The sequence below is a fragment of the Mus musculus genome, chromosome 1 (assembly GCF_000001635.26).
Source record: "Mus musculus strain C57BL/6J chromosome 1, GRCm38.p6 C57BL/6J".
Classification (NCBI taxonomy): Eukaryota; Metazoa; Chordata; class Mammalia; order Rodentia; family Muridae; genus Mus; species Mus musculus.
In genome coordinates this window covers 167,840,089-167,853,450 of record NC_000067.6, presented here as the reverse complement: position 1 = coordinate 167,853,450, position 13,362 = coordinate 167,840,089, and the positions used below count along the sequence as shown (strand labels likewise).

The window sequence follows — 13,362 nt, the reverse complement described above, 5'->3', positions numbered from 1 at the left end:
TTTCCCTCACATAATATATTTTTATCATGTTTTCCTCTCCCCCAGGTCCTCCTAGATCATCCCAACCTCCTTACCCACCCAAATTTATAATCCTCTCTCTCTCTCTCTCTCTCTCTCTTTCTCTCTCTCTCTCTCTCTCTCTCTCTCTCTCTCTCTCTCTCTCTCTCTCTGTGTGTGTGTGTGTGTGTGTGTGTGTGTGTGTGTGTGTGTGTGTGTGTGTGTGTGTGTGTAAACTTAATTTGTGAACTTCCATTGAAAGCTAGAACCTACTGGGACCTACAGAAAACTGATATGGCTGCTTGTTTTTTTAGAGCCTGGAGGAATAAATGAGTCTTGCGATTGGTGCTGCTACCAAGAGATTTGTATGGATAATCAGAGACGTTTGTTGAGATGGAGTAGGGAAGGAAGCAAACCTCTGGATCCTCCCATTCATTAATGGACAAGGGTCACATCTAATCTCTGCGATCTTAAGGTCATTTGTATATACAGAAAAGATTCTCTCTCTCTCTCTCTCTCTCTCTCTCTCTCTCTCTCTCTCTCTCTCTCTCTCTCTCACACACACACACACACACACACACACACACACACACACACACTCCCCTTTAGCTGCTGTGACTTACATGTCTCCCATTCTCTAGGAACACAATATTTGGAGCACTCATTCTTTGTATCGGCAGCAGAAGGGGAACAAAATAGGCTGGCAAGGTGGCTCATATGAAAAGACCTTCCCACACATGCAGGCGTGCCTGACTTTGCATCCCCAACACACACATAAAATGCCAAGTATCTACACCAGTAATCCCAGGCTGAGTAGCTGGAGTTAGACAAAATCCTGAAGCTCATTGGCTGGCCAGTTAGCCTAGCCAAATAAATGAGTTCCAGGTTCAGTGAAAGACTCAGTCTCAAAACTAAGTTGGAGAGGCTGTACAGACGGCGCATCTGAGGGCACTTGATGCTCTTCCAGCACCCATGCTTACAATTATCTGTACCTCCATTTCCAAGGGACCTGACAACATTTCTAGCCTACAAGGGCACATGTAGCACATGGCACAATACAAGTGGAGGCACTCATGAACACACATTTAAAAAATAATAAGATAAATATAAACCTTTTAAAAATGAGAGAGAAACTGAGAAAGACTCCTGTTATTATCATTTGATCTCAACAGAAACATACTTGTGCATCCACACATGTACCTACATACATATGTAAATAACATACACATACAGACATGGTTAGGATTGGTTATATATCAAAGAAGCACAAAAAAAACCCCCAGCAAGTTAATAAATCAAACTGTTTATTTCTCTTCTGGGTCATGATATCTCAGGAATGCAGTGACCAAGTGGCTTCCAGACTTCCTTGAGACCCAAGCTGCTTCCTTCTACATGGCTGCTGTAATCTCACTGGGCCATTCCAGCTTCGCTATCACCTCTTCATCCCACACAAAGAGGAAGTAACACCAATGAGGGGAAAGGCACATGCCAGTCATCTTTAGGGAAGATGGTTTTAAAATGTCACTGTATCTTCGTTGTATCTCATTACAGGAATGTAGCCTGCAACGGAGCCCAAGAAATATGAGCTTTATCCCAAGTCCCCTTATGCCCGCTAGACATGTAGAGTGCTACATCAGAGTACAGTCAATTATGTGGGATGTCTAGTGCTCTTTGACATACATTGAGGAAGATATCTTTGGTATATATTAGGACATAACTAGCTGTGTCACTCCAGCATTTCTACCCTGATTGACTCAGGACCTCAGTTTCTCCATATTCTGCCCTCCACTCCAACCATAGTACCCCATATATTACACATATTATGCATTTGGCCCTTTGTACCATCTTACCTATATGAGGCCATTTGTTCTAGATGTCCTCCCTCTCCCCCTCTCTATATCCAAATTCTACCCACACTTGGCTCCAAGCTCCCTCTATTTGGACCATCCTGTTGGGGAAATCTCCAGAAAGGAACCAGATCCCAATGGGTGTCCTGATTGGTCTTGCTCCACTGATGTCTAGAGAGGTTGGTGGGCTGATCACTGGCTATGTGACACCTGTCCCTAAGTGACTGTGGACCAGGCCACCTTGACTTGAAGTCCTCCAAGACTACACACAACTGAGGAAGGTCAACTCCCCAAGGGCTATCAGAGTGATGTTATCAGAGATAGGCTGTACTGACTGAATGCAGCAAATGCCCGTGGCCAGACTTAATAAACATGTGTTGATTGACAGTGGCCCCTTTCCTTTGATTCCAAGGACGTTTTTGCACATAATACAGACCAGAGAACCCCTGGGATTCTTTCTACCTACAGCTGTTAACCATGCAGGAGGCAAATCTTCTCTGTTACTGTTGAATTTTGCAACCTCAATTGATTAGACTTGGACTGACAGCTTTCTCCGTATAAATTGCCATTTCTAATCAGGCAGGAACTTTACCTCTTTCTCCTGACATCTGGTTTGTTTTTGTTTGTTTGTCTGTTTACCTATCTCAGAACAAAGCACATTCCTGGTCCTTACAAATACTGGTGAATGAATCACTTAATTTTGTGAAAGGACCAAATAAATAAAGGAAGAGGCAATAAGTGTTTTAGATAAGTTGCTAATCTGTACAACTATCCAGATAGGCCCTTCTCACCTTAAGCATTTGTGTGGCACCAAGAGACCAGTTGATGCATCACATGCTATTCTGAAAGATATTGTCACCCCCACAATCTTTCAGAATTCTGCCCTGAAGGGACAAGAGAGAGGTCCATCAGGCAGTAGCTTCAGGGACTGCAGCTGCTGGGAGAGGACAGAGGTCACTTCCACCCTGACCCAGTATATCTGTCCTTCTCCGAGACAGCCCGTCCTTAGAGAAGGATGGAGAGCAGCAAGTTGAGCCTTCACAGTGCACAGAAGAACTGTTCGCAGAGATGATGCTCCGCCGTGGCTGACTCATCTGTGCCCGCAGAACTGAATACTGGGAGCTCTCTAATATCTACAACGTGACAGAGCCCACAAACCTTGTTTTTGCTTATTGATTTTGTTTGTCACGTGCAGACAACTGTCAATGGCCATGCTTAACTGATGAAGAGATGAAATCTGAGAGCCCAGCTTGGATTCAAGACAAGGGTGTCTCTGTGCAACACAAACTTTTCTGTGTGTGTGTGTGTGTGTGAGAGAGAGAGAGAGAGAGAGAGAGAGAGGGAGGGAGAGAGAGAGAGAGAGAGAGAGGGAGGGAGAGAGAGAGAGAGAGAGAGAGAGAGAGAGAGAGAGAGAGAATTCAAGAATAAAAACCTCAAGACCTTCTCTTGAATGCTAACAATGATTCTTCCTCTCCTGTCATTGAAATAATAACTATAAGTAAGAGTTAGGGAAAGAATGTGTCAATTTGGTTTTGATTCAACTGTGACTCTTGGTAGGACTATTTTATTGAAGTTAAACTTTGGTATTTCATCTTACTGTGTATTTTGAGAGAGAGTCAGAGAGACAGACAGACAAAGAGACACTGAGATGCAGAGACAGAGAGATTTTACATGCCCTTCAGTTGGACTTTATTTTGTTTTTGATTTTGGAGCTGAAAGGCTAATTCTACTTCCTTCCCACTTTGCTAGGCATTAAATCAATTCATTTCTCCTAGGCAGCCTGTTGCTTCTCCACTCTGATCCTAGTTTCACTTCTCCCACTTCCCATGTAGATTCCTGGAGATGTCAGGAGAAATGTCCTATGCTCTGAGAACTCCTTCTATGTGCTTTGTCAGGGGGTTTGTTGACATGTTTTCAAAAGTGGAATTATTTTCTATATGTCTTCTGCACAACAGGAGCCACACCCTACATGTCTGCCTTGGATTAAGTGATGCTTTCATTGAGATTTAAAAAATACCCATCTGGTGAGAGCTATAGAAGACTGCCTTCGGCTCAGACAGGCCAGCATCCTCTCCATTTCTTCAAAGATAGCCTGAGACTTCCATAGGTCATTCATCATTGATCAGGTCCTGAGGCCAGTCAACCCACTCCTTAGCTTGTTGCCGTTGACAGGCACAGTGCTTTGTAGGCCATACTCACTGTCCCCTTCACCCAGACGATGGTGACAAGTATCATCTCTGTCACTCTATAAGGAATCAGATCAGCAGGGTGAAGTACCTTGTTCAAGGGCCAAACAGCACTTAACAAGGTGGAATTTGGATATGACCAGGTCTGTCTGCTCAGAGTTGGAAGGAGAGAACATGGGTCAGAGATAGCCAGTCCCCAGGGAATGCTTGGGAGCCATGAGCAAAGACTCCTCAGAACACTAGAGCAAGACATCTTTTAGCCCAAACTCTCCTCCATGTTAGTGAAATCTCTAAATGGCTGAGAACTCTGGGAGACTCTTTCAGGGAACCATATTGGTGGGCTGCTGCTCTGCTCTGCCATCCTGGCAGGCATTTGTCTCGAACCCTACACGAGAAATACTGCTTCTTTAGAATGCCCCCGTGATGATCCAAAGCCAATGAGGGAACTCTACGACAAGGGTGGACGGTTTCTAGAACCTCCAAGGGGGAGGCTTTAGGACCTTATCCATCTTAGCAAGAGGTTGCAGAACCCCTTCCCTTTAGGCTTGACTCTAGTTAAAGTTTCACCACAAGCACATCCCAGTGCCTCTGCAAAAGAAACTCAAACCTCCTTGGGAGAAACTTCCATGCCTCCCACCCCAGCCCCCCGCCCACCATATTCCCCCAAATAAACAAAGGCTCATTTGTAAGAGGCTTTTAATTTCATCTCGGTATGTCATTAGAGAGTAGAATTAAGGATCTCTGTTTGCTTTCATTCACATATCTGCTACATTCCTCAACCAATCAGCCACACAGACACTGTCTGTGCCCCCTACACCCGCCTCATTCTCAGCCCACAGACTGGTTCAGGTTTCCTGACGGTTTGTATAAATTATAAAGAAGAGCACAAAAATCACACAACACACACTCTACCACTAAGGGACATGCTTCCTCTGGCCTTAAAGAGAATGAAGTGGATATGTGGGCATAGTCATGGCTCTGATGATGGTCCCGGGCATGACGTCATGCCTGTCACAGCCCCTCTCACTGGAGCCCTTCTTTCTTCCCCCTACACTCATTCTGCTTCCCCAGAAGGATCCTAACACAGAAGATCCCACTCTAGCACCGTAATTGGAGATCAGGGCATGGAACTGTCCCTGTATACAATGGAGTTCAGGGCACGGGATTGTCCCTGTGTACAATGGCTACTGGGTCTTCCTGTGCTCAGGGACTGCAACATGAGTTGGAGGGAAGAGCCCTGGGTACCTGCCTGGTCCCCTCTGCTTCTATGAACTCCATGAGGCTGTTTATGAGCAGGCCCCCAGATTATGGGCCCTCAAGAAAGAGACAAACAGAGATCACAAGTAATTCCGGCTTTTGGGGGTGCATACAGTCACGTTGAAGTGACTTTTTAAAAAGTAAGAACAAAACAAAACAAAACAAAAAAAAAAAAAACAACAGATGTGCAAGTCAACACTTGTTCTAGAATTCCATCCACCACGCCTCTTCCACCTTCTCAGATGGAGCGTAGTCTCCACCCCCTCAGAGCTGTGTCTCTGTCATGTGGCCATATGGGCTATGCAGAGAGATAGGACTTAGGGTACCAGAACTTCCTGCTCTGTGGTCCCAGGTATCCTCTATCATCAGGTACATGACTCGGTTATATTTTAAATCATATCAGATTTATTTTAGTTTCAACTTCGATCATGTCCTGGTATGGAGCCTTATTGTCCCCAGGGAGGTAGGTGTGGCAACCACCTCATCCACACTCATAGAGAGAGAGGTAGGTGTGGCTATCAACTTCATCCACACTCATCGAGGCTGAATCTGGGGTGGGGGTGGGGGTAAGGACAACCTTGCTGATGCTGCCCAACAATCCCATGCCAATAAGCCTAAAATCTCATTCAGGCCCAGTGACTGGACACCAGGGTGAGCATGAGTTCACTATAGCATGCTGCCTGCCATCTGGAGTTGTATTCTAGACCTCAATGATGCTCTGATCACAGAGTGAACTCAAGCACTCAGAGCTGTGGGGCCCGGTGGAACAGTTCTCTCTGCCCTGCCGATGAGTCTCTCCAAACTAAAAATAAAGTTTATAAAAGTAAATTATCTCATTTTATAACTTAAGTGCATCAAGCATTTCCTTAAATATAGTTCACACTGAAAATAAAGTTACTTTTGCTGTACAGTTGGTGTCTGTTATAATTAGGAATAAACTTTGATGATAAAGTATGAAAGGTTTTACACACACTCATACACACACACACACACACACACACACACACACACACACAAATCTGTCTGTCTATTGGTGTGTAGATGAATAGACATACGGCACCTCTTGACAAGCACTTCTCCAGAACGGTGGGAAGCTGTTAGGAGTCCCTAGATATCTAGTTTGCTTGAGAATGTCTATATTAAAAGACCCTGCCCTTAATGATAAACACATCTTCATATCTAACACTAAGACTCTTATTAGAAACATTAAACTATGCAATCCATAATGTATTCAGTCTTTGGAAATGCTGAGCTACACCATATAATTAAACAACAGCATCCCCAACAAACCTCCCTCCCCAGCCCACCTCTTCTCTGGCCTCCCCATCCTAAAGTCAGCAACCCTTCACACAGTATGGTTGTTCCATATGGGAGCCCAGGTCACAAAATTGTAGGAGAAGACTCAAGAGGTGAAATAGGAATTCTGCATGGAGTACAGATGGTCAATGGGGTTTCCCACTCTGGACTGCAGGGGCCCAGCTTCTGAGGTTGCCAGGAAGCAGTCTCCCAGGTTACTGAGAGATGTGTCATCACTATCCAAGTCATGGAAAAGAGGTTCAGCACCTGAAATGAAGATGGAACATGGCAATGAGGGTCTGGAAGAAGTAACACCCTTGTATGCTAGGAAATTAGCTGACCTCAACAAGTGTTTGAACACATCCCAGGGATGAGGACCTACTAAGTATGCGCTATGGGGTGGGAACAACTAGACACAACAATGTAAAGGTTACGATGCTAGGGGTCTCATAGAGAGCTCTTGTCCAAAGTTGGGAAACATTAAGCCACATGAGTGAAGGTATGCACAGTGAGGGTATCTACACAGTAAACACGGGGTAGGCAGAACTCATCTCCAAAGGCTGGAGGGACATAGACAGGGATTCTGAATGTCCTCAGCCTCACAAAGGGCTCCTCAAGGACAGATGGTAAGAAATGAACATGGATTCTTCAAGTGAAGTTCTGATCTTGCTGGTAACATTGGTCATTTCCAGTAGCAGAGATGTACCAATGTTTCTCTGTCTCCCCAGATTTCTGCCTCACAACAAAGGAAGTTAGGTACCTGGCCTCAACTGCACCCTGGAGAGAAGGACCAGGGGGTCACACTATAACACAGCTGAGGTACCAATCAAAAACTTGCAACCTGGGCGGCATGGCAGGGTATACCTGCACTTCAGTTCAACTGGAGAGGCAGAAGCAAGTACCTAAAACTTATCATTGAGCTTCAATTGTTCATTTTGCTAAAGTCATTGACATAAGGATTTGCAAAATGAACAACAAAATCACATCTTCCCTGGTCTCCCATGTGACAGAGAATATGTTTTGAGTGTTATATGTGTCTTCTAAAGAGGAAATGGATGGGCATCACTGGGAGACACACATAAAAACCTAGAGTGTACGTGTTCTTGAGGTTGGGAAGTGAGGGTCCACAAACACCATGGTTAAGTGTTTGCTGAAGCTGGACTAAACCAAAGTAAAGGTGACTTTAACAACAAGTGTGTGTGTGTGTGTGTGTGTGTGTGTGTGTGTGTGTGTGTGTGTGTGGCAAATGTGCTTGTATATGTTGATGTGTGTTGGCCACATGTTTGAGTGTGTGCATGTAGAGGACAAAAGCTAATGTCAGATATCTTCTTGAGCAGGTCTCCTCCTTATTCTTGAAAGTCACAAGTTTGTTAAGACTGGTTGGCCAGCAGTCTTCATGGACACACCTGTCTCTGCCCCTCAAGCACTGGGGCTACAGATATTTGTAGCCATGTCTGATTTTAACATGAATGCTGGGGACCTGAACTTTTGTCTTCATGTATGTGTTAGAAGCATTTTACCAATTGGTCACATTCCTGGCCACAGCAACAACAACAACAAAAAATTAACTAAAGGAAAGAAGTTGGCAGAGTGCACACCTTATGTCTCTGCTACTACATTTGACAAGACTGCTGAATTCAACTTTATTGTATAAACATCAGGACAACTTGTGACATGTATCACATATTAAGTCACCTATAGTATAAGCCATACACTGCCTTTCTTAATGTAAACATGTAATGGCCTTGGTACCCTATACTCATTTACTCCATCCCACTAAACTCCAGGACACATCCCTTGAACATTGCCTTAATTGGCAAGGTCGACAAGGAAAAGCTCAACAAAGGAGCCTCAAAAATGATGACACGTGGAAATGTTACCATAGAATGTGCTCAGGAATCCTCTGTGCCCATCAGATAGGTGGTGTCAGCAATATTTTGTGGGACACGTATTCATATTTGTTAACTCAGCAAGTCTCTGGGAAATGTGTAGATATGTTTAAGGAAAAATGAGAAGCCCACAAGCGTGAACTGAGAGGGACCTCTGGGGACTGAATCCCTCTTACCATAGGGGTGCATGTGATCTCCAGGCATCTGGGGTGGGGTGAGACCCTGTCGGAAGGGATCAGAGTTGTAGACGCTCTGTTCAATGGCCAGCAGCTGCTGTGGGGTGGGCAACGTTGTATAGGGGTTCATGATCCCTTCCATGCCCGCATTCCCACTACCATTTGTCTGAGCTGGGGAACAAAAGAAAGAAGAAGAAGAAGACAGGTCATTTTCAACTAGCATCTCAGAACCCAAAAGACTACACATTCCCCACTGGCAGTGTCCCATGTTTATGGTTCTCGTGGCATGGTCACCTAGAGCCCCCCCCCCCCCAGCAAGTGACCCAAGAGGACCCAAGTCAGAACCCAGCACGTTATTCTGTTTATTTACTTAAGTTGTCCTTTGACAGCTTCATTCATGTATTCTGAGAGGATGAAGGTTAAGAGGAACTATCCAGTCTCTTTATTTGTTTGCTTGTTTGTTTGTTTATTCTTTGACAATTTCATCCATGCATATCATATATTCTGAGAGGGTGGGGCTGAGAGGAGCACTGCATCCTTTCCAACCCAGCTTTGGAAGTCATTCTATCTCATGATGGAGGCGACTCCCAAACAGCATAGACAGTACTTTGTAAGACTCATGGAAGACCACTGAATAAACTGTATGGCTACATTTTACTTCCCTGGCATTTAGTTTGCTTATATACTAACTAGGAAGGGATGGGGTGGTATCAGTATTTCTCAGCCTGCACCTACCAAAGCCCATGACAGTGGAGAATGGAGGTGCGGGCTTGGGAGCTGAATGCTAGGACACCATATAAGTTTGATAGCCACTTGAGAGGATGAATAACCCTCAAAATAATAACCCATTGCAAGCTCATTAGTTAAGTGGGACTCGTGATACAGGACCAGCTGACATTACCAGGTTGAACCAAAGATTCCATGAAAGTGGGTACGCACTACATTTGCAACCTGCTACACTTGTGTATAGAAATTTATGAAAGGAGAAAGCTCCTGCCTCCTCTTCCTCAGTATGTGCATGGCTCTAGGAACTCCTGTCGATGATACTTCCCTCTGGCTCCTGCTTTCCTAACTACTCCAGCAGCTGCCATGAGGAGTCTTGAAGCAGAGTCCTAAGTATTATCTGCGTGTTTTCAGGATCCACTGGTGCAGTTTTCTCCCAAGTTTGTTGGTTTACATGTAGTCAATTGGTATGCCTCTGACCTTCATATCTATAACCCTCTTGGAAGGCTGCAGGGACCCTCTATGATAAAGATAGCAAGCATGACTACCCCTCTTTGTGGATGCATATGTCCGATGGCACTATTACATGGAAAAATGGGTTGGTCTCAGATCAAATAACTTTGTCGTGGGATAGATCTGAGAACAGAATTCAAGACTCCTATTCTCCTTGATGTTTACCCCTCCCCAGCAACCATTGTCCCATTTCTCTGTAATACTATTTCTCTTGTGAAGTTTTGTAAAAAGAAATAATGAAATTTGCAGGTCAAGGGATGGAAACAGAAAAGATTATAATGACGGAGGTAACTAGGCTCAGAAAGACAAACATCACATCTTTTCTCTCATATATGATCCAACATTTGAATATTTAGATCTGTATGTAACTCGGAGCACCTGTACAAGCCAAGAAACTAGAAAGGTACCATGGGGGAGCAGAGCTGACTTAAGGGAAGAGGGCAAGTGAGCAGACAGATGATGGGAAAGGAGAAGGAGGGAATTCTGGGGTGGAGAGGTTTAAGCAGGAATGGCAGTCAGGGATGGGGCCAATGAGGGCACACAAAGAGTTAATCAAAATTTAATATTTTTGAGAAAACCAGGTAGAAACCTGAGATAGCCTGCATTGCTAGGTGCTACTGCTCCTCAAACTCATCATTTGTCTAATAAACAAGAATCCAAGCAGGAAGACAGGACATCAAGTGAGGGATGGGGTTGCCATCTCACAGTCACATCTCTGACTCATAATTGTTCCTGTCTGAAAGAATTTCAGGGATGGAAATGGAGAGGGGCTTGAGGAAAAGACGGTCCAGCGACAGGCCCAAAGTGGGATCTAGCTCAACGGGAGGTCCCAAGGCCTGACACTAGGCTATGAAGTGCTCACAAAAAGGGATCTCTCATGACTGCCCTCCAAAAGACCCAACAAGCAGCTGAAAGAGTCAGGTGCAGATATTTGCACCCAACCAATGGACAGAAGCAGCTGGCCCCTGTTGTTGAATTAGGGAAGGCTGAAAGAAGCTGAGGAAAAGGGTGATCCTACAGGACACAGGATGACCAGCAGTCTCAATTAATCTGGACACCCGAGATCTCTTAAACACTGGAACACCAAACAGACAGCATACACCAGCTGATATGAGGCCCCCAACACACATACAGTAGAGGACTTCTGGGTCTGTGTTCATTCAGAGATGATGCACCTAACCCTCAAGAGACTGGAGGTCCCAGGGAGTTTAGAGGTCAGGTGGGGTGGGGGTGGGGCATCTACATGGAGACAGGTGAATGGGGAGGAGGAATGGGGAGTGGGACAGTTGGAGGGTGCATTGAAGGGAAGGGGAATAAAAAAAAAGAATACCACTGCCAGATATGGGGCACCTTCTTAAGAGTTGTTGGCGAGGGAGGCCCCAGAGCCTCCCCACACAGTATAGGTCTTTGTTATTCCTCTTGGTTGTCCTTAAAACTAGATGATAGAATTCTATTGCAGGAGACATCCTATACTCAAACAGCTCGACAACAAGACATACAGAAATCAAGCCGGGAGTGAGCTGGAAGCTTCCTCCCTGCTCGGTGGCTTTCAGAGTGCTGAGAGGTGCTATGCAGTCTACTAGGAGAAACATCATCACTGGTCCCGCCCAGTTGTGAATTCTCTAACTATGATGCCCAACCATCAAGCAAGATGCCCCTACTGGCACTACAATGGCATTACTATTACGGGGTAGACAACTGCTCTCCGGGTGGATTTGAAGTTCACTCCGTTGGAGAAAATGCATACCTCATACTACAAACCTATTAAAAAACAAACTGGCTGAGGTCATAGGCCCCACTGGGAAACTTAACGACTATTCTCTAGCTAAATTGATATGGCATCAAACTGCGTGCTAAGGATTTGTTTGTACCCACAGGCAAATGATGCTCTCAGACATAATCGAAAAAGCTTCTCTCTGTAGTGAATGGCAGGGAATGAAAGAGACTCAGCTACTCAAGATGTTACGGATAAGTGAGTGCGTTAGTGCTGGGCCCTAAAAGAACGTTTATACTACCACTTCTAAGGCTCTGTTTTCTCTTTCAGCTTCCTGACCGGCCTGAGCTGAACAGATTTGCAACACTCACTTCTGCTATTATGCTCTGACTCACCATAAGCCCTAAAACAACACACCAAGCAGTTATGAACTTAGACCCTTGGGAATCATGAGCCTAAATAAACATTTATTCCTTTTACATTTATTATCTCATGAAATTTACCAAAGTGATGGAAAGATGCCAGAGGGCTAAGTCAGTGTTATTTTTTTAGTAAGTGGATTTGCTTCCAATGAGAAGGACTCGGTAAGAAGAGAAACCGGACATGCCTTTGCCTCTGCACATGGTCCTGACACTGACATGGTCCAAACATTGAGCTTTGCCACTGTCAATCGACTATTCTTGATGTGCAGCTCAAAGGCCCTCAACGTTCTTACAAGTTACCTACAGCCCAGTCTTCACTTAAATTGATCATCTCTCAAACTGACGTGGATGAATGTCACTGATCAGAAATAAGGCACTCAAAGAGCTTCATTTGATAGCCTCAGGTAGGAGGAACTTGGGCTATAGTGAGGACTGGCTGGAAAGAGCCACCAGCTTACCAGAAGTCAGCCTCTGGGTGTTCTGTTGGTCCTGTTGCTGTTGCTGCTGTCGCCGGGCCAGCTTCTTCATCTGACAAAGAGAAGATCACAGGGTTAGAAGTCAGAGGCCTGGGTTGGGTCCACAGGATGATCAGAAAGGATCAGAAAGGGTGAGACCTTTGCCCTTTGGTAAGAGGAATGTTTCTAAAGCAGAGGAAGCAACCCCCTCCCAGGTCTTACTCTGTCCAGGAAACACACACACATCAGGCACAACACTGCGACTCAGATGCTTAGGGCCAAGGGCTCTCTTAGTTTGAAGCAGCAGGAATGCAGCTGCCAAAGATGCAAAGTGCATCCTGTCTTCTCAGAAACAGACTTCTTCCCAGCAAGGACCGCATGCCGCTTTCTCTGGAACTGCTTCGGGTGAGGCAGGAAGTATGTGGATGTGTGTTTCATGGAGTTGTGGAGCATGAACTGCCCAGTGGGTGAGACTTGGGATGAGCCCAGACACTCTTTTACCTCCTTCCTATCTGCCGACCCTGTGTTTGAAGCCTTTCTTTTGAGATCCCTATCTCTAAATCAGAAGCCTGTCCGCCAAAGTGACAGCTTATTTTCACCAATGTTTCTCAACTCTTGCTCTGGGAAACATTAGCCCTCAGTGAGATCTTAATATTTGCCAAGCACGCACACATGTGTGTATGTATGTATGTATGTGTGTGAGTGTATTAGTCAGGGTTCTCTAGAGTCACAGAACTTATGGATAGTCTCTAGATAATAAAGGAATTTATTGATGACTTACAGTCGGCAGCTCAATTCCCAACAATCGTTCAGTCACAGCTGTGAATGGAAGTCCAAGGATCTAGCAGTTACTCAGTCTCACGCAGCAAGCAGGCGAAGGAGCAGGA

The 13,362-nt window shown here is 45.1% G+C and overlaps 1 protein-coding gene across 4 annotated transcripts in view; it reads right to left on the bottom strand.

Annotated features, from left to right (window-relative positions):
- Positions 1-4,709: 4,709 nt before the first annotated feature.
- The window catches only part of Lmx1a (LIM homeobox transcription factor 1 alpha), a 160,512-nt gene continuing 151,859 nt past the window's right edge, over positions 4,710-13,362 (bottom strand). For 3 of the 4 annotated variants that reach the window (XM_006496611.3, XM_030242132.1, XM_017321684.1), the window contains 3 exons: positions 12,479-12,548; positions 8,649-8,819; positions 4,710-6,850 (listed from right to left, as the gene is read on the bottom strand). In XM_006496611.3, coding sequence (XP_006496674.1) covers positions 6,690-6,850; positions 8,649-8,819; positions 12,479-12,548 — 402 coding nt within the window. In that variant the 3' untranslated portion in view covers positions 4,710-6,689. The remainder of the gene's footprint in view (positions 6,851-8,648; positions 8,820-12,478; positions 12,549-13,362) is intronic. The other variant, NM_033652.5, reaches the window with a different exon arrangement.